At 37.5% G+C, this 22,272-nt stretch overlaps 1 protein-coding gene across 14 annotated transcripts in view; it reads left to right on the top strand.

Moving 5' to 3' along the window:
* Window positions 1–22,272, top strand: part of kmt2e (lysine (K)-specific methyltransferase 2E) — a 57,881-nt gene that overhangs the window by 7,326 nt on the left and 28,283 nt on the right. For 7 of the 14 annotated variants that reach the window (XR_012402100.1, XR_012402102.1, XR_012402101.1 and 4 more), the window contains exons 1-2: window positions 2,339–2,611; window positions 20,093–20,277. Coding sequence is in view for 11 of the 14 variants with exons in the window: in XM_005164910.6 (XP_005164967.1) it covers window positions 20,207–20,277 (71 nt within the window). In the remaining 3 variants the exon portion in view is untranslated. Of the gene's footprint in view, window positions 1–2,338; window positions 2,612–7,914; window positions 8,002–20,092; window positions 20,278–22,272 lie in introns of those variants that run through there. The other 7 variants (XM_073947192.1, XM_073947191.1, XM_073947189.1 and 4 more) reach the window with 2 other exon arrangements.

The following is a 22,272-nucleotide window of genomic DNA, read 5'->3' as shown; positions in this document are numbered from 1 at the left end:
AAAAAAAGCATAGCTACGGAAAGGATGATTAGACTTCCACATTGGGAAACTATAAACAACACTACTTTACTACTTACCTATTAAGATACAAATTCAAGAATTGACTGGTTTGTATGTCCGGAAACACCTAGATATTTAATAAAAAAAAAAAAGAATAAAAAAGGTAATGGCATGATTAAAATTATGATCGCACAATGTTTTATTAACTCAACACTTTTTAATGGCAAAAACTAACTACTTCATTACATTAATAACAAAAACTATTTCTTATGCTTTGGTTTTAGTGATTTGAGCAAATTTTGAGTTGCTCGTCTGATTTAATGCTTGAATGACATCTCAAATCATGTATCTCACAGTACCGTTTCATTAATTTTAGTTGGATTTTAAACTGGAGGGTGAAATTAGCTATATTTATAAACCAAAGTATCCTCTGAATTGTTCCACACTTGATCAATCAACAATTCGGCAAACACAAACACTTAAATTTAATTATGTGTAGGCCCACAAGGAATCTTTGTGCTCAGAAATCTGGAGATTTCTACAGATTTTTAGCCCATCAGCCATTCTGTTTATTTACTTCTGTAAATTTTTTTTTTTTAAACAAAACTTCTGTGCAGAAATAGAAACAGTCCACAGATTTGGTCTGGCTCTGGTGATTAGTTATACTCTATGCATGTATACTAAGCACTGCATAATCGGTCTGCTTCTTAACATAGTCGTTTTAGTTAACAATACTTTATACACTAATATAGTATATGAAAATACATTAATACTCAGCAGCCACTTATGAGTTCTGTTTGTTCATAATATACAAGCTAAGCTTTCAAAACTTGTAGTGCAAGTCTCTGTTCACACTTCCAGACATTGGCAATTGGCATTTCGACGCCAATTAACTTTGAAAGAAGTCAAGCCAACCAACATTTTGGTAATAAATATTATCATGATTTTTTTTGTGTGTATTGCAACACACAGTGGGTGTATATTAGCATCATTTGTTTGCTTTTGTATCTGATCAAGCTTTCAGACCCGGAAACTGATGCGTGACGCAGATTAACAAGTAGATAAACAAGTTTCTGAAATTCGTAAAGTTGTTTTGTCCTTCTCATCTACATAAGGAAACAAACTTTTCATACTTCGGCAGTAATTGGAAAGTGCCCAATACTCATATTACCTGCATTACTAGACTAATATAGTTCACTAGTGAGTTAATGAAAACGAGTGAGTTTGTTATGCACAAGTAAGCATATTGGGACATTGTAACTCTGATATTGTGGCAGCTAGTTTTACATTTGCTGGTTTTATTAAAGATAGTAGTTCACTCAAGAAACTACTACTAATTTACTTATCTTAAGGCCATGTAACTTTTTGACTCATGTGCTTCGTCAGTAAAACATTAGATATTTTATTTGAAACCATTGTCAATGGTAATTCATAAGATGCAACTCAATGTCTATCAAAAAAAAAATTTAAATGGAAAAAATTAATACCTATATATCATTCAATGAGGTCTTATGATGCAAAACATCCAAGAGAGTGGAGATGTTTTACTCTAGCACATTCTGTCTATCAACAACAAAGAGTATAGACTTTTATGTTGTGCTGTTTATTTCAAAAGTACATAGCTAAATTAACAGTCATGTGTTATGAGTTTGCTCATGCTTCAGACATCAGTGTGATAAAGCTGTGGATAAAGGTAATAATGTTGTAAATGTTTCTTGCACATACTATTATTTTGCCTCTACAATGTATGGTCTGGTGCCACAGGTGTTAATTTTGTTTTGCCTGTATTAGCGGTTCATTCCACTATGGTGGCTCTAGTTAAAGCAAGAAATACGCCGAAGGAGAGTTGATATGCGTGTTGTTTTGCCATTGACTATAATTTTTATCAACCACTACCAAAGCTATGAAAACGAATACTAGCTTACAAATGGGTTGATTGAAAAAAAAACTAATTTAGTTTGCAAGTCCACTTAGGTTTAAGATATCTCTTAATTAGCGACTCGCTACAATCCTAATCACTGTATAATTAGTGCACTATTTTCTTCTTCATAAGTTTTATGGCGGTCGGCCAACTACACATCCATTATTTTGTTGCCTTCTTTAGGCATTAATTTCGCAGGAGGCTGACCGCTTCTCTACGGCGGACTCCTATGTTTGGAGTGTGTGATGATGAGAAGAATGCGCTCGCCGTGGATGAACCCTCTCTCCAGCCCTTGAGCTTCTGCTCCGGAAACCCCGCGAAATGTAGAGGCGGAGCGCGCAGTGACAGAGAGCCGGGCGGGGGCGCGCGGGGGGGGAGGCGGAGTCACGGCACTTCTGCCAGGGCCGCCATTTTTGCACAGGGAAAAGAGACAGGATTGAAGGGATCCAGTTTCTAACTGTCGGCATAGATATGGACAAAATTTTCGGGTTTTAACAAACGCAGACTTTACGTTTGGATTAGAGCTCCACGAGGCGAAATACGACTGCTAAACAGCGCGATTTGTTAAGCTTTGTTACACATCCGCAGTGGAGAGCGAAGTATTGTTTTGGTTGTGTGGTAGATCAGGCGGCGGGGTCTCACCCGAGTCCCCCGTGTCTTTATTCACAGTTATTACAGTGGACATAAACGGTAAGTACCTGCCGAAATCCTACAGCTAACGTTATGTGTTTGTTTATAACAGAGGGTTGTTTAATGACAGTGGCTAAGTGACTTGGTGTACAGGCTCCCATCCTTGTGTAGATGCTGAAAGTGAAGCTTTAATGAGCTGGGTTATTAGTTTATGATCAAATTGGACGTAATTACAATGTTATTACGCATTTGTAAGTCCTCCGTTGAAGGACTAAATCCAACCTGGTTGCCTGTAAAGGGGACAATCCGAGCTGTGTGTATGTGTGTGTGTATGACTTAATTTAGCAGCTAAGGTGGCTAGCTAGCTCACACCCACCTTTAATGCTTCACAAAAGGACAGATCTGAAATTATTACGCTATTCTGTCACGTAAACAAGCAGAAAAGCTGCACACAACAGTAGCGGAAACTCGGTGTCGTTGCTCTTGCGTTGTTGTAAAGCTGCTAGCTACACCAGCAGTCACTGGAGAAATGCTAGCAAGTTAGCCAATCAAGAAAGAAACAGACCAAGACTTGAATAATCTCTTAACATGCTGGGATGTGCAACAAAAAAGCTGCTTGGGTTATTTTAATTTGGAAGAAGTCGTGGTTACGACCGCGAAATGCTACTCCCGCCACTTATCTTCAATCTTGTTGGTGATGTGCAGCTTTACGATATTTACACGTGTTTTACGTGCATTTTAAAGAATGAGAGGTGTGAAATGTTTAAAATTGCACGTTGTGCTTTGACAGAGCCTGCAACAACAGGGCTTTTGTTTACACCTCTCAACCCCAACTAACCATTCACTAGGTCCACTATCAACCCATAACCAGCACGCAGATACACACTTTAAACCTTTTTTGACAGACATTAGAAGTATTATTACTCTCAAAACACGCTATGTTGTTTTACTCTATTGTTTTGGACTTGCGGTAATCGTTGCTCATACCACGACTCCGTACAGTACTGTTTAGCACAATAATGTGCTGATTTATCCAAGAGGACCCAAAGTTAGCGCTTATTTAGTGTCTGTCTGCTGTGTTTTGTGTGGTTGTGTGTTGATAATGAGTGCTGCAGCCGTGGGGGAGGGGTTCGGGCTCGGTTCATGTAGTCAGATCTGCTTTAGCTTCTCAAAGTGGACCAGAACCGCGCTGCTTTACCAGCGACTGCGCACTAATGTCAATTATAGTAAATAAACCGCCACTCGACGCGTTCTTATGATTAGAAAGGCTTGGGTTGATGTTGATTTGTGTATAATTGATTTATAAGTCTGTATAAGGAAATTAAACGCTCGAGTGTTCATATCGATGCGCATTAGCATAGCAAGCTAAGCAGTTAGCTTCACTGACTAGCTGTCCTGAGGATGTCGTTACTCGACTTTTTTACTCGTCCCAACGCGGATATTCTGGCTTTATAAACATTCTAACCTACCATTCTGGTACTTAAACGACACAAGAAGCCGTTAAAACGCACTTTCCCGCGCAGATAACCGTGTGTTTTCGAGGTTGTTGGCTAGTCGTCGTCAGTCAGAATCACTAACGTTAGCTACGCAGAAACGACGCACACACTTTGCCCCAGCACAGAAACAGCGCATTTGACAAATAGATACTTAAGCATGTGCGAAAAGGTGGGTTTCTTGTTATCTTGGCCGTTTTCTGCCAAATTTCAGCGAGTCTTCGAGCGCAGTATTTCCTCTCAGGTGCTTAGTGAAAATGGCGGATGAGTTGATGTTGTGGCAATGAAAGCCTCCACACCCCTAGATCAACTCACACACACTGCAGCGCCAACACACTCACACACGGGCAAGTGCACAACACGCACACACACCAGAAAAATACAGTGCTGTGTGTCACCAAATATGATTACAGACTGCGTCCATTGCGTTCACTGAACGTTTTAGCACTTAAACGAAACCATATGAGTGTGCTGGAACCATTAGTTGTAAATCTGGTTAAATCATCTCAAATACATCCAGGACATCCAAATCTCAGCTCATTCATGAAGCAGAGTAGCCTATAGTAAACAGCAAGTACTAATCTTTTTTTATGTTACACAATCGCTTTCCCCTTCAAGTTGGTGTTTCATTAGGGATTAGAAGATAATTGTCTTTACTGCAAGATAAAGTGTGTATTAATGGCCTATACTTGAGACTGGCATTGTCAAAGTGGCATACACCGTTCAAATAAAACAATAAACGTGCGGCACTCTGTGAAAGAAACAATAGACGATTTATTATCCGTTGTGTTTCATAGATGCCTAGATAAACATTTATTTATTGTTAGACTGTAATACTTCTACCCATGTGGGGAAGTTGTTTTATTCTGTTGATTCCTTTGGATGTTCTTTCAGCTAGGTAAATCTAAAGATTTTATAGAGGTTTATCCCACTGTGGCGACCCCTGCATTAAAAGAAAAGCCAGAATTTCAGTGGAAAACAGGTTTAATGTTTCCACATAAGCAAAATATTTCTATAAATGTGTATATATATATATATACACTGTAAGAAATAACTGTTTCCGTATTTTGTGATTATATCTGTCTTTTCCATTTATTTACAGTTGTGAATTGCATTATGGAACTTCTCTGTTGACTTTGTGTTGAAAATTCAGCTCTACAGTTTAGCAAAGCAACACTTTAGCAGTTTAAAATAATATAATGCGTAAGACATGCCATAGAGAGATATAAGTCTGTATAATAACAGAAAATGTACTGGTAGGTTATTACACGGTTATTGTACCGTAATATACAACACCAACCCAGACAATATATCTTTAAACTATTGAAATGTTAATAAAAGTCAAATTTTACCCTGAAAGGTTTTTAAAAAGTTTTCAAATGAAGATCAAAATCCCATAATGCAATTCAAAAGCATAAATAAACAGGGAAGAATAAATACATGAATCACATAACACGGAAAACTGTTAATTTACTAATGTTTTTATAATGTATAATGATTACTAACCAATTACGACTGTGCTGTCTTTTCATATGTAATTTTCGCACGTGTGCCTAAAGTTATTGGCACCATAGAGCAATAAACCAACACACAAGAACGAGAAACAAATAAGTAATATGTCCTGAGTAAAACTCAATGCCGTGTTTCCGCAAACATGCAGTGTGCACAGAAAGCTTCCTCTCTAAGACAGCATATGCTCTCAAATTAAGTTACTTGGTTGCCTGTTGTAGCACGTATTGCCATAAACACAAACATTGCAGATCTTTAATAATAATAATGTATATTGAATTTGTAGAAATAATTGGGGTTTTAAATGTTACATTCTTTTTTTATGTATATTTAGTTGCTACTGTTTATTAGCTGTACTGCACATGTGAAGCAGTTAATTGGTTTGTCGTTGTCTTGTATTTATCCCATTGTTGTTTCTGTCTTTGTTAAAAAATATCCACACTGTGACTTCTTTGTTGGTATCTGAATTAGGATCACTCATATTGGGAAATAAGATTACCACCCACTTCAAATACTTTCTTTGGAGAGTTGTTTACCTCACTGGAAAATTCATGACTATGAAAGGAAGGTTTGTGCAGCACCAGAAACCAACACAAGTGCATTGCCTTACCTTACAGAATTAACAGGAAACGAGATGTTTCACAAGCTCACACACAACCAACTGCATCTGAAAACTACTCAGCGATAACCGTTTTGGTTTAACAACCTCACTGTGCACTATGAGTACACTCAAGGATGCCGTTGAGTGTACTGCAGTATTGAAAAGAGCGCAACCCACACGGCTGTGTCATATTTCTCTCATGATTAGCACTCCCTCCTTCTGGTCAGCGGGGAGTTTACAGGTTCAGAAGAATGTGGTTATTCATCAGAGCAGTTTGATGGGGTAAACATGGGCCCTAAAGTGTAATGAATAGACGATGATGCAGCAAAAGGTAATCTTGGTCTTGGACAGGCGAGTGGCTGCTCATGCGTGAGTTGATGGTATCATTTGGGGCTTGTGTTATTTAGCCGGTCAAGCCATCAGTGTATTTGGTTGCTGATGTTTATGCAGTTTATCGCTCCTAATGTGTCTGGTTTCTTCCCATCAGCCTGATGCATATGTTGTCGTAGTTTTTGGGGCCAGGTGGAGTAGCTTACAGGGTCAAGCTGTGAGATAACAGCTGTGACTCGATTGTTTTGACATTGACAAAGACCTCCTCTCCTGAGCTCTACTTTCACCTCACATCTACTGCCGGCACAGCTGATGTATTATTTGGGAAAGTTTTGCAAAGTTCTCCCATATGTCTGTTATGGTGGGTACCACTCAATGCCAACTCGATGTAGCAAGCATTACATTAGCATAACAATATGTGTTTTCATTAATAAAAACAACCACAGAGTGACTTTTGGCATGGTGTTCGTGTTTGGAAAGGCTTTCTGTAATAACAACCAAGGCATTGGTCCAATAGTCTTTTAAATTTGCAATCTTTCCACATTTTGTGAAGCACTTTTTTTTAAGCCACAATGTTAGACTAGCCTCTGTGGTGCACGCTTTGGCAGCCACGGCCGAGATGTTGGTCTGAGACACTTGCCAAACACATGCTTCAAACCCTTTCTCCTCATGACAACACAAGCTTCAATATGGCCACAAAACATGAATGGATTGCTATCATCCCTGAATGCAGAATCTGCCTCACCAATGCTGCATTTTTGGTTAGTATTTTGTGTCAGGGACAGCTTTTTTTATGGAAAAGCTTGCATGCGGATAATGAGATGAGCAGACCGTGTACAGTGCAGGCTGTGGCTTTTTGACAGGCGTTTCCTGTAGATGGAGGTCCAATCGTTGGCATGTAGTGGTGTGACATCACAGTGAGGCTGTGTGCAGCTGTACGAAAAGGATGAAACATCAGCCTACGCACATCAACACACAGCTCACAACTTCGACAGTGACGCTAGAGAGCACTGATCCACGCGGAAAGCAGCAGAAGCACGCTTATCTGCTCTGCTGCACAAACCTTTCTTTGTATGAAAAATACACCACACTTGGAACAGAAACACTGTGGATGAACTTGAGTTCAGAAGCGAACACTCGGGGATCTGATGTTTTACAAATTCAGCCTTTTCCTTTTAAGGTCATTGCACCACAGGAAGCACTATGATGCAAGAAACCCTTTATATTTTCCACTTGAGCTATCTAAAACATCGAAACGTTCTCTTTTCCTCAGTATAAACAGCTCAGCAGCAGCTGCATTCGCCATCCGTTCTCATTCTTTGTGAGGTTGGCATGTCATACTCGCATCCTTGCCCCACTGCGCATGGGTGACTGAGCTCTATGTGTGTGAGAGGCCATGGGCAGTATCTGTTTGTTTTCTGTGTTGACAGAGGGATGGAGAAGTGAAGTGCCCTCCTCAAGAGACAAGGAGGTTAGAAAGGGAAAGAAAGGCAGCTGGCGGCCAATCGCAGTCTCAGGTGATGCATCTATGTGCACATACACGCTTCATCCTGGATGCTGTGCTTTTACCAATAAGATGCGTACAATTTATAAGTAGCATAATTTCTTTTGTCTACATCCTATATTTGATCAAACTGAGGTGTGGATAAGTGTGTATGCTGGTAGCTAGGTCCACCGGGAGCCCTGTTAGTGCCATAAGGTCACGTGAGGGATGTGCAGGGAGAAGCTGCGGGCTCAGGTAACCTGTTTTTGTTTGCTGTCTGTAACCGAGCTCTCTCTACGGGCTCTACCTACATGACAGCTGCCCTATACTGCAGACAGATAAGGGTGCAGTGTTTATAAATGTGTGAATGTTATTGTGTGGTGTTTGTGATGTAATGGTGTGAACCAAGCGTGAAATCGATAATGTAGCTATGCCATCATGGTGTCTGAGTGGCCCACACTGTCCATTTTGCCCATGGCACCATTGCGACAGACTGATTTGCAAATCTGCTATGAGTGTTATTGGAAAAAAACTGTAAATATTAGTGTCTTAATGAAGTTTGTTGATTGAAGGTAGGTTGGTCTCTGCTATCAATAAACAATGGACATTTGACTATGTCCATCCTGCATTTTTTGATAATATATTACAGGGTTTCCGCGAGGTCTTATAAAGTATTAAAAGTTGATAAATCAATTATGAGAACCATAAGGCCCTTAAAGGGTACTAAAAAGTCTTAATTGTGTTTTTGCTAGGTCTTAAATTTTGTTCAAGCATTGTCCAAATTGTTTGACTAAACAGCATAAATATATTTACCTTCCTCCTAATATTAACAATGGCGTGCTCGATCCACACGATTGGTTTGGGTCAGGGTGTATCCGCCCAAGCTAATTCATCTGGGTGATGTCACCAAATTTGAGACAAACGTTGGAAGGTGATGTGATACTCTCCACATGTAGCAAAACCATAGAAGGAACAGATGGCGAATGGGAAAATGTAAGTTTGCGTACTTCTGGTTGGAGAAAGACTGTGGCTAAAGTCTGTCACTGAAAACAACCACGTAATTTATTCTTTCAAGCTTTGTTACTTCCGATTTCATCTGAGTTTTGTTGCACAGTTGTGCTCCATTGATTAATTTAACTACAACAGTTTATCAACTGGTTATTAACTTAAAGGTTTGATACTGATTAGAACTTGAAGCGGCGATAAGGACTTAAAATATTCTGAGAAGGTCTTTAAAAAGATATTGAAATTATCTTTAGGATTCCTTCATATACCCTGTCTAATTATAGCTTCATTTTACATTGCAATTCCAATAGTTAACTTGGGTTTAATGTTTAACTTGTGTTAATATGTGCAAATTTATATTTATTCAGCTTTTAAATTAATTTCAGTAATATTATTGACTATCATGAATGTTCATTTTGATTTGTTTACAATACAGTTTGTAAAGTAATATTTAAATTTTTTTAAGAGTTATTACGCGAGAGATCTAATCCAATTGACATTTGTTTGTAAACATTAAATAAAAGTTAAAAAGGTATTATTTTTGTTTCATATGATAAGCTTGTAGTTACGTTACTTCCAAAATTATTCTGCATAAATTCAAAGATTTTTTTACAATATTCTAGCAGAAATATCAAAAAATGTCCGCAGATTCTGTTTGGAATTACTAATAACTAAATAAGTTATGTTCGATTTGGACAAGGCTGTCAGTTTTCGAAGCATTAAAGCTAGGTGGCATTTAAAAGCACGGGCCCACTCGCTTTTTAAGGCTGATTTATACTCCTGCGTCAAGCGCACGCGTATGCTCTGGCACAGCATAGCCCTTGCCATTGGTGACATTGACGCGCACCTCTCAAAATAATGTAACAACACATCGCAACAACGTGTGGCACAAGCTCTGTGATTGGTCGGCTTGGAATTGCTGATGAGTGTGGGCGGAGATGAGAGCTGCGCGAGCTTGATGCAGCGTGTATTTACAAGTGTGAAGTCCCATGAAGGAGCTCTAGATGGAAACCGTTGTTTTGTGTTTACCTTATGATTAAAGTTGTTGCATGTCCCCCAATTCCTGCCTTAAAATAAGCGAGTTTGAGCCTCTTCTAAATTAAGGTAGCATTCAGAATAAACAAAACACCAGCAAAGAAACTCGACACAGAGGAACATAAAAACACCTACTGCCAGCTAGCATTTCTTAAGTGTTATTTCAGAGCAACACAAAAGTACCACATAAGTATAAATGCACATCAACGCGCAAGGCATGCGCCATGCGTTGTAAAGCAGGCTTAAAGAGCACAGCCACTCAATACATTTTTGGGATATAATGGAAACATGGCTGTAGACACTCAGCGTTGATCAGCCTTGTTCAAGATCCCCTAGCAACCACATATCAACATTCTAAACAAATTCGAAATCATATAGTTACAGTGAGTTTTGCAAGCATTGCCACTTGTCGTCTAGTTTTTGAGCAATCTATATGAATCCCTGATAGATGGGGGATGTGCATCATTGATTTTGTTTATCGTCAGTCATCCTTATCTAATTTAAGAATGTCAAGTGGCTACTCTCTGACCATGATGGAGATGCACTGTGGTCAGCCGCTTGGCAGACTTTTAGCACAGAAGCCATTAACCTCATTAACGTTTGTTAGAGAAGCCAAGATAAAATACAACCTGAGACCTGTCTTTGCTTACTGCCCCAAATCGAAAGATCCCACCCACAAATTAGTGATATTCTGATTTATAGACTTGACGTAGTCTGTTTTTTTTTTCTTTCATTGCCTGTTTTAGCATCCAGCAAGCCATCGTTCATCTCTGTCATTGAACATTTGGCACAAGTGCTTGGTCCTTCAGTATGAAAAGTAGTAAACATACTAGAATATTCCAGTGAGCATCTTTCACATCAACAACTGGAGCTGGCCGGTGGCCATGATTGTGCTCCGATTGTGGCGTATTTGTCTCACAGCGAGAGACACGAACAAGGTGATACAACCCCATACCTCATGAATCTTTATCAATGACTGTCAGGAAAAGCTCTCGCCGTGCGTTCATGCATTTTCGAGGCACGTGGTTGTGTAGAGCCTCTGTGTAGCGTAGGCTGCAATGACTCAGCCTGCGAGAATGGTGTGAAAGCTAGTGTTCGGATGCCTGCTTTATTTCCATCTCTCCCTGCTGAAAACCAAACACCACAAACCAGGAAAATGACTGAGGGAGAGAGAGAGAGAACGAGGGAAAAATGGGGAGAGAAATGAAGAAACATGTGTTGACACTCCTACATGAGTCTGTGGGTTTCCCTGCGCTGTAGCGAGCAGCCGGAAGGAGGAGCTTCCCGTACGACATTGTGTCCATACAGAGAGACGAGAAAAACAGTTGGATTCGTTTCGGTGCCAGAATTGGTCCCTCATGATCATTTCTTAGACGAAGCCACAGGAAGGACAGGAGAAGAGGATGCTTCTCTTTTATTTGTCTCAAAAGCTGCGCATCTTTTCATGGGGCTTTTTAAACGGCTTCTCTTTCCTCATGACCATTTAATTGGTCTTGTATTCCTGCAACCTTCTCCCCCTTTTTTCCTCCCCATCCACCCCTCCCTTTCCGTCCAAGTGTCAAGGGTTTATTTAGGAAGTGCAGAGGGGAGGGAAAGAAATCCGGGTAGGGCAGGGAAGGGTTTTCTTTCTTTTTTTTTTCCTCCCTCTCTCTCTCTTTCTTTCTCTTTTGAGTGGCAGACGCTTCTACTGAAGGAAATGGGCGTGACGGAGGCTTGGATTTAGCCAGGAATGCTCTACTGTACTAGATTTTTCCACACCTCTCCGAAGAGGGAGATGTCGGCTCAATGTGTGTGAGCGCTTGAGAGGAAAGAAAGGGTTCGTCTGGGTGTTCAGAGGACATATGTGATGGTTATCTGTGTGTGTATAGAGAGAGGCAGTGCGCATGCGTACATTCCTGAGCAGTGACGGCAGGATTGCCCTGCTGTGGCCAAGAAGAACAGACTCAGTGTGAGAAAGCTGGAAAGAGACCACCGTATGCTTTCTAAGGGAAATGGGTTTATTACACAACACTGTTGTCTGTTTTTCACCCTCTTCCTGGGTTTGTTACGCCTTCATGAAGGCATGGTTACTTAAGCTCCACTCCAAAACATAGCAAGCTGCCTACCAAGGGAGCATTTTAAGACACCTGTGGCTTGATTGTCCTACAGGATTTGGTTTTAACAGCAGTGTATAATCCCTGTTTCCAAACACTTGGACTTCTTATGACCATAACAAGTCCAGTTGAACTTACCAGTTCTGTCTAAACAACCACAGTTAAAATGTAATTTATTGCGATCACTGTGTGTGCTGACTGCAGATTTTCATCGCAACATCTAGTTAGGCAAATATTTTTGCTCGCCTTACTCCTACGAATATGCTCTTTGTAATTTTGTTAAGTTTCCTTTTTAAATATGATATAGCAGGATGGGGCGTCATGGTGGGGCAGTGGGTAGCACGATCACCTCCCGGTAAGAAGGTCACTAATTTGAGTCCCGGCTGGGTCATTTGGCATTTCTGTGTGGAGTTTGCATGTTCCCCCAATGTTGGTGTGGTTTTACTCTGGTTGCACCTGTTTCCCTCACAGTCCAAAGACATGTGGTACAGGTGAATTGAATGAGCTAAATTGGCCGTAGTGTATGTGTGTGAATGAGTGTGTATGGATGTTTCCCAGTGCTGGGTTGTGGCTGGAAGGGCATCTGCTGCGTAAAACATGCTAGATAAGTTGGCGGTTCATTCCGCTGTGGCGACCCCTGATTAATAAAGGGACTAAGCCGAAAAGAAAATGAATGAATAAATATAGCAGGATGAACTATAGTGCCTTTTTTCAAAAAAAATATTTCTGACTTTCTCTGACATTTTTTTAAATCACAGTAACAAACTAAATAAATTGTACAATAATAATATTAAAATCAAGCATTTTCAACATTTTGTGGAGGTCACATATAAATTTAGTTGAAGTCCTTATTTAATAATGTTAATTCTTTTTGGTTTATGATTATTATTGTATACAGGAATAAAAAATATCTAATACTATTTAGCACTATAGTTGTATTATTATTTTGTTTTTATTATAATTAAACTAAAATTATTATCATAATTATAAATATCAATGTTGTTTTTATTTTGTAGTAGACTCGTTAGGCAAGACAAGTTTATTTATATAGCCGTTTCATACACAATGGTAATTTAAAGTGCTTTACAGTAGGCATGGGCTGGTATAAGTTTCTGACTGTATAATAACCTTGGATAAAAATTTCACTGCATCACTGTATTGTGATTACTGCTCTAAAATAAGTTATTTTTAAATGTCTGTGTCAAAAGCAGCAACTTTTCCCCCATGGAACACAATATATAAAAAAGTAAACAACAGGCTAAATCATTCAAATTAATCATTGACTTCTGCTGTCTTCATTAGTTTAAATAACACTGATTTCTTTAAAACACATAAACACATAAAAAAAAAAAAACGTACATATACCTTAGGAACGGTATAGCAGTTTTAATACCTTGACTTCTCCAATCCACTTAAACCTTGAAACTGGTTATCGTCCCATGCTTAATTTACATAAACAATGAAATTAAAAGAATCATAAAGTATCAACAGTGATATAAGTATTATTTTATTTTACCACTATTAATATCGAAAATGTTGATAGGCTTAAATTATAATGTCTTTATGTTAAAATGAGTCCAACATTTCAAGAAAATATGCTATGTGTGTGTGGATAATATTATATAATTAATATATAAATATATACAATTCTCGATGGCGGAAACAGTTTTATATCTAAACAACGTTTCATATTTGTACAATCTGTTTTTTTTTATCTACTTGGATCAAATTTTATTGGAATCAATATAGAGTGGCGTCTCCAAGTCTCTATTTGTGTGAGCTATTTGTGCTCCATAATGCTGCCTATGTAGAGCATTTCAAATCAGTCACTTATTAGATTCCAATTCAGCCTGAAAATGCCTTAGAAGAAGAATGCCTGTGTAAACAAAGGACAGCGAGGCCGTTCACTAGGTTTGGATCCAAGCTATTATTTCCTGTGCTGTTACAAGAGCTGTGAAACTCCATTCATTTCTCACAGCAGTCGAAACATCCCCAATATATCAGACCCACTGCGCCTGTGAAAGCGACCTGACGCGGCCAAATATGGGAGAATTGTAGTTTCCTACCGAGTAAATCACACACTAACCGACACACATCGTCAGATTGCTATTAATTAGCTTCAAAGCTGACACCTGTCATCTCTGCCGCTCTCTAAACTGCTTTATTGCCTGCCGCTAGACTTTATGCTTTTTATAGGGCACACATGCGTCTCTGACATATCACATATAGTCTGCAGGTCTGTTCTCCATCATGCATGCAGCACGCGCAGATGACAGATTCATTTTATTGTATTGTCTAATAGTAAGAAGACGACGTGCAACCCTCATAGGGGTGTGTGTATCTTAAGGGACATGTTATGGCTGGTCAAGGGGTGTGTTGTGTGCAGGCATGCAAGTTCAGGCTTTGTTTATTTACAATGATTTAAATCATAGTCCTGGTAGGGAAAATCAAAATTTCACACAAGCATATAAGAGGTAAATATTACTATTTTTAAAGTTGTTGTTCAGATGATTTAATCACAGATATAAAAATGATAGTATGTTTGTATTATGCAGGTACATTAGGATTATGTAATTGTTAGATTCTAATTTAAACAAAATACTTATTCTGAAGTGCACTTTATATTTAACAGAATAGGTAATCATATTAAATGTTTAAAATAATAAAGATCTTGTTGACAAAAGGGGAAACCTTGTAAGAATAATGATTTTAAATAATAATCTGTTAGTAATTTAGGGCCACATCGCATCTTTAAAAAGATTTTTTATTGTTATCACATGATTTTTGTTATTAATAATCCTAACAACTTTTGATATATAAACTACTGTTATTCTGAGTGAAATTTTAATGGGTGTCTTGTAGGGATGCTCCGATCAGGATTTTTGCAGCCGATACAGAGTACTGATTCCTTGACATGGTGATCGGCTGATACAGAGTACCGATTCTAATGCTTCAAGCTTTAAAATGCATTAAGCACATATTCCCTCTTAGTATGATACATAAGTGGAGATCTCGCCTTACCTAAGTGAATAAATTAAGGTTGTTGCATATAAACTCTTGAACACATTTCTTTTTTAAACATATCATGGCCAGTATTACAGAAAACAACATGGATATAAAAAGTAGTGAGAAAATTTACAAACAATCGCTCTACTCATGTCACAACGGCTTAAAACATGGCAAATAAAATGGCTGCACTTCCAACGAAAAGACCGTCGCTTATGTGATTCGCACCAATAGACGGAGGTCACAATGCATCTGTATATATTTTATCTGTTGTGATGCGAGTGAATTGATTGTTCATGACTCCACACATCATTTACCTCCTCCTGTGTTATAGCTGCTGTAGACTATGTATAAAATACGGAAGTGCATGTGCGTCTTCCTCTGCCTGTAAATTCCTAAACAAACACCTGTAATCGGTTCATGAGATCGGCCAGATTTGCGAGTACCAATCGAGTCATTAAATGTAATTATCGGCCAATACCGATCTTTGGCCGATACCGATCTTTAGCCGATTGATCGGAGCATCCCTAGTGTCTTGTCTTCTGTGATCATGGTGAAATGTCTTGTAGTTATTATGTTCTTCTCAGATAAAAAGATATAAGTATGTATTAGGGCTGCATGATATTGGAAAATTACACTGCAAAGTCTTTATCGTAATGCAACAAAATGATTCTTTATTAAACTATCAATTAGCAAAGGGTCTTGTGCTTGAATACTTTAATCTCTCTCGGGTCTTAAAAAGATGCAAACTATCAAATTGCACTCCATTATGGTTAAACTCTGCATTGATTCCACAAATCTTGGCTGAACTGTGACCTTTGCTCAAATATAATCCTAACCCAGCATTGCATGTCTACACGATGCGACTACTGCAGATTCATACATTGCAATATCAATGCTAAAACGATATATTGTGCAGCCCTAGTATGTATGGAATATTCAAAGCTCCCTCTGTTGTTTTGATGGTCAAAAAGCCCTTTAATGTGCACTGCTTGCACATCATCTTGGATTAAATAATATACTGACATAACTTTGATAAATATTATGATAAACTTATGATAATGATAACCTTTGGATAAAAGGTAAACCAGGTGGTTACAATGCGTTTTAAAGTGTTAAGTAACTAAAACATTTTATTTATGGTCATTCAGAAGGTCTGTCCATGCATTATTTACTGTTTAAAGTATGAGTGTAATAGAAACTACATTGAATGAGCATCACTAGTTATTGAAATTGGTCAGTTTTGGACTCTTTTATCCTATTTTGCCAGTCTTTCTTCCCTCCACTTTTTGTTTAGAAGCTCAACAATCTTGCCAAAATCTAGGTTTCATCTGTGTAGACTGCATGTCCCAGCATCTGCCCCTCGTCTAATCCCACTTATCACCACAACACACACACAGACACACACACACGCACTTTAATTCCTTTGTCGCCACCCTGTTTGTTGTTCCAGGGGAAGTATGTCAGTGTGACATATTTAGCCCTTCTGACCAGGATTAAAACGTTACTTGCAAAGGAAGCCCCTGATTGGCTGTCTTTCGCTGTCTGTCAATACCAGTTCCCGCCTTTATTAACCCATCTATTCATCTCAATCTGCTAGAAACATACAATGCTTAATCATTTATCTTTCAACCCAGTTTTCTTTTTGCCTCCAACATTAAAACCCCTCAATAGCTTTGTGTGTGCGCATATAAGTGGACGCTTATGGATAAGGGCTGAAAATATAAAAGGCCACCTCCATGTTGTATTTGCTCTCCTTCACTTTATTGACCGCTCCGACCAGGCATGCAACTCTGCCCCCTTGCGTCCATGAAGAGTCACTACACAGCCTGATAGTTGTTTCTGCAAAGGTTGATTATCTATGAGGTGAAATAATCTTCACTTCCCCTCCCATGTCCTACAAAGGACATGTTCAAACACTGTATTTTTTTTTCTTCAAGGACCAATGCAACTGTACCCAAAGCAAAAACCTTTAATTTAAATGCCAGTCTTTTGTTCTTAATCCAACTCCAAATGAAAGCAGACATGTATCATACACTGTTAACCATTGAAGTGCTGAATTGAATAACATCATGCCGCAGGGCCAACGACGGCTTCATGTTTGAGCTGTGATTCATAATTACACTTTGAAGAGTGTGTCACATCCTGTTTACGAAACCAGGTCTCCTAATACATGCTGTCTGTATGTAGAAGGCTGCACGATATTTAAAAAATGACATTGCGATATTTCATTTTTATATGATATAGATTGCGATTTTTGAACATGAAATAAATGTTTATTTGGAAAGGATTCACTGGGGTGATTTTTAAATGTGCAGCTTCATAAAATATAATCAATCACAATCATTGAGAAATACATTAGAGCAACAATACTGTACAACTCAATTATACAGCTTTTTATTATTATTATTTTTAAGTCTAGCAATATTTATTAATCAAATTAGGGCTGGGCGATTTATCTAAAAGTAATCGAAATTGACATTCAGAACCTGTGAGTGATTTAATTTTGTTCAGGACTTGTCACGTGAGCCTGCTCTGTTAAAGACTGTGGCTGATTTATTCTGAGGCCACTTTGCAGCCACATCTGATCTCTGGTCAAGTAGGACCCACTCTTTGCACTACATTGACGATGATTAGAAGTTGTGTCACAGATGCCTTGAGACAGCATATCTTCCAGTACATTTAAAGTACTATTTTCATTAAGTTTTTTGTTTACAGAAGATGCAAGAAATGGACTGGTTTGAAAATTAATTATAGGATATGCAATTATGTTATTTAGTAATGTTATTAGTTATGCAATTATGTTATTAGTTATGTTATTTAGAAGAGATACCGCTTATTTTCTACATTTAATATGAAAAACCTTGAAAATAATTAATTTTGTTTCCAAAAGTAAAAGTTATTCATCATGTTACTCTGTTCATTTTAGGCAATATGTGTTTTAATTTTAGCTGTTCAACGTTGATGTTCGACACATAATCATAGATAGTAGATAGTGTGTGTTCCCTTCACTTATTTTAAAATCAAGTGATGCATCTTTATTCAGAAATCTCTCACTTGTAATATGTCAGCAACTCAGCATATTTACTGTACAAAACCTCTCAGTGAACTATGAGAGCCAAACATAAAATAAATAAAATAATCTTTCATTAGTTGTAATCAAGTTAAAATGTTCAATTAATCAAGATTTAGATTTTTTTTTGGCCAAATTGCCCAACTCTAAATCAAATGTAAAATAACACCTACATAAATGCAGTTACTCTACTTAGAAATGCAATTTCTTATGCCTGAATGTTTTTAAACTAAATGAAATGATAAAAACACATAAAAATAATGTTAATTATGTAATAAATGGTAACTTTATGGTGAAACATGGCAAAAACCACAAATCATGAGTGTTTTCTAATGTGTTTTTTAAATTCTGGTCAATAATAATGCAGATTCAATGTCATAGATCCTGTGATGTGACTATTGCTGAAACGATACATTGTGCAGCCCTATTATGTAGTAGGCATAGGCCAGTATAAGCTTTTGATGGTATCATACAGTGATATTTTTATCCAAGGTTATCACAGTATTGTTATCAGTGCACTAAAATAAGTTCTTTTTAAATGTCTTAGTAAAAACAACGTCTTTGAAAACACAATAAATTTTATTTTAAGAAACATTTATTATATTTTTGAACAGTAAACTTGTCAGGTTAAAAAACATAATTTTTTTTGCAGTTTTAATACCTTGACTTTTCCAAGCCGCGGTACACTGTGAAACCTGTTATTGTTCCATCCCTATTATGTAGTGTCAATAAATGTTACCTTGACATGGTTTCATTGCCCTCTTTGTGTTGTATTTAGAGCTCCCACGGACTCTCATGGCAAAAAATGCCCAAACTAGGGCCCACGGGCCAAAGTTGGCCCATGGTAACCTTTGAATTGGCTCGCCATCTCATCTGAGACAAGTTTAGAGAATGTAGTTTCAAATGTTATGTAACCTTTTATTTGTTTGTTTTATTGTTAAGCTACGAAAACACTATCTGAAATTAAATGTTGAGATTTAAATTGTCTAAATTAATCAGATTTAGTTTAAAATTTACATAAGACGCATAGAGGACAATGCAGAGACTTTGGGGAGCGAATCAAGACAAAGGCAGCTTCTGCTTGACTAGTGTATTCAGCATTGACCTCCACTGTGTTATAAATGTGATTGTTTTTATTGCAATAAGTCATAGTTAAAAGTTATACTACATTAGTTTATATAATACACAAATTAATTTTTTTCTATTTATTTTTAAAAATCACGAAGGGAATTAGGAAATTAGCTCTTCATACAAAAAAAATTGGGGATTCCTGCTCATGCCTTATTAAAAGTTTTTTTCCAGGCATTGACAGTCAGGAAATTTGTGTGTATATATATACATATTTATATATATTTTACTTTATACATTTTAGTTTGAATATATGTGTGTATATATAATTTTTTTAAAAATCATGTTATTTCATTCCTGCTGTTGTGGTGTCACTTAAGTCATATGATTTCACATTACTGTACCTGTTACCCAAAGCCAAACATTTAAGGATGAAAAACATTTTAAGAGCTTCGTCTTCAAAATGACCTCTTTAAAAACTAGTAGATGACAGAAAGGCTAAATAAATTGTTTGTAGAACTACTATTGACCTATTTAACATAGAATAGGGAGCACTTCACAACCACACAAACAGTGAGTACTTCAGATTTGTTTCAAAATCTGAGGTAAATTATTAATTGTTGTTCTCATAATGGCTATTTAAGTCATGCAAAGTTATATTCAAGCTATTTTAATATTATATTATCAATACAGCATCCTGTTTTACTTTCATTAGATGTCCTGGAAGTTATGCTTTTTATACAGTGAAAGTCTTTATGTTTGACTTCAAGTGGGAACCCTGTGTATTGTGTCTTGTATCTGGATGAAAGTTGACTCTAACTGTTTTGTCTCTCCATCTTTTTCAGGCCTTGTGGATGCACTTAGATGTGTGCAATGAGTGCTGTGGCTGACATGCCTCAGTGTTTTGGATTGCTGTGCTCTGGACTCAGTAGGACAAGAGACTCCCAGCACAGAACGTCATGAGCATAGTCATCCCAGTAGGGGTGGACACGGCCAACACCTCGTATCTGGACATGGCTGCAGGCTCAGAGTGAGTGCCTCTGTCTTTCTTTCTCACACAAAACTCTCTTTACGTATTGACTCATCGCTACCTTTCCTTTCATTTTGTTCATCTCTTTCTGGTTGCATCAGCAGAGGGAAATGCATCTCTAGTCTTATTTTTCCACCAACCGCTTCCGTTCTCATCTATCTGCATCTTTCTCATCAGAAACATGCTATGTTGCTCTTCTGTCCAGACAGAAAAAGAGAGAGTTCATTATTTTTGGTTTTCAGCTTGTTTCATATCAAGATGATGATGGTGGTGGATTGGAGCTTTCAGACACATAGGGCTTCTCCACACTGTGAGGTTTCAGATTGAAAACACTATTAACTTTACACTGACAGGGTTTTTATCAACAAGAAGTCCTCTCCAATCTGGATACATTTCAAAGCACATTCAAGGCACATTTTTAGTCATGCGGCCAGTTCACCCCAGAGCAAGATGGTGGGCTACATTGTAGTACTGTTGTTTTGACTGCTTTCCAGTTCGATGGTGTTGTTAAAGATTAATGTCAGCTTGTTCATACTTCAGATTGCATTTCTTCAACGGAGGCGGAATGTTTACTCGCAGTTGTTGTTCTGTGGCTGAACATGAGGACCGTTTTTCTCATGCGCAGTGCAGCAGCATAAGCATTTTCAGGCATTTCCGTGCGGGCGAGCAATTTTTGGGAAACACTACTGTGAGTGGAGGGCATTTTTAAACAAAATCATCGATTTTCAGATTAATCCTTTGTAGAAGAAGCCCGAAAATTGCAATAAAACACTGTAAATGTGATAATTTGCAGGCCAGATCTTCTAAAAGCATCTGATATATTTGTTTGCTGGATGGAAGATTTAAAACTTGCAGTGAAATCTATTTTCTAAATTCATAATATAGGTTTTATTTCCTTTTTTTAGGTTTTATAACCATAACATTTATATAATTTTTGTAGGTGTTATTACAATTTTTCCTTTTGGTACCTGAAAACATTACCTGGCCCTGTCACTCTGACATTTATCTGCTCTTCATTTTTTGCCAGCAGCACCAACATCTCAACATCGCATTAACAAGTCGAGTCCACTTATTTTGATCTAATGCCTTTCTCCTAAATATAATCCACAAAATGGATGAACGGATCCTTTAATATTTCCATTTTTCACAACATTAACCAATATGAAGTGTTTATTTATTTATTTAATTATTTAATATTTATTTTCGGTTTAACTGTTTTAAGAATTTAATTAACTATTAACTTTCACTGTATCACAAGGACGTCCTGCAAAAGAATAGGTTGTTTTCAATCACGTGGTTGTGGTGATGCGCGGAATTCAGATGGAGGGCAGGAAGTAAAAATAATGTAAATACTGTACATTACATGAAAAAAATGCTATACTATAGCGTCTGGATGCGTACTATAGGTAACTACTTGAATTAAACTGTCATAGTAATTATATTGTTGCTATAGTAATAAAATATTCAAATAGGCTTCAGTTTTCTACGCTATAATGACAATGCACTAAAGTTTACAATAACATTTCAGTAATTATTACAGTTTATCAGTTTACTATGCTTCAGAGTTCGGTAGCATTCATTAACAAAGAGTGGTACACATTATACACTTTACTATGTTTCAAAAACATGTTTATTATTTTAATTACTATAGTTTAATCTCCTATGAGGATATTTTCCAGACATCACAAAATAACAGATGAAAACATACAAAAGCATAGACTAATAGTCTATATCATTATCATTTATTTATTTTTTCAAAGGGTAAACAGTGCTTCACAATAATAACCATCTAGTTTTTTCATAAGGGTTGCATTTCATTTTTGTTCTGTTGATGAATTTGCCATTAACAATCATTCACTGCTGCTGTGCATGTAGACGTTAAAGTTACGGTTGTTTATTCTGCTGAAACACCAGTAAAAATTGGATTATTGCTAAACAAGATGGAGATTAAATTGCAGCGATTACATGGCAGGGTACGTTATTCATGTTTTCCTG

Source organism: Danio rerio, chromosome 4 (genome assembly GCF_049306965.1).
Source record: "Danio rerio strain Tuebingen ecotype United States chromosome 4, GRCz12tu, whole genome shotgun sequence".
NCBI classification, from domain to species: Eukaryota; Metazoa; Chordata; class Actinopteri; order Cypriniformes; family Danionidae; genus Danio; species Danio rerio.
Note: the sequence above shows the minus strand (reverse complement) of the source record. Positions and strands in the feature narration are given on the sequence as shown.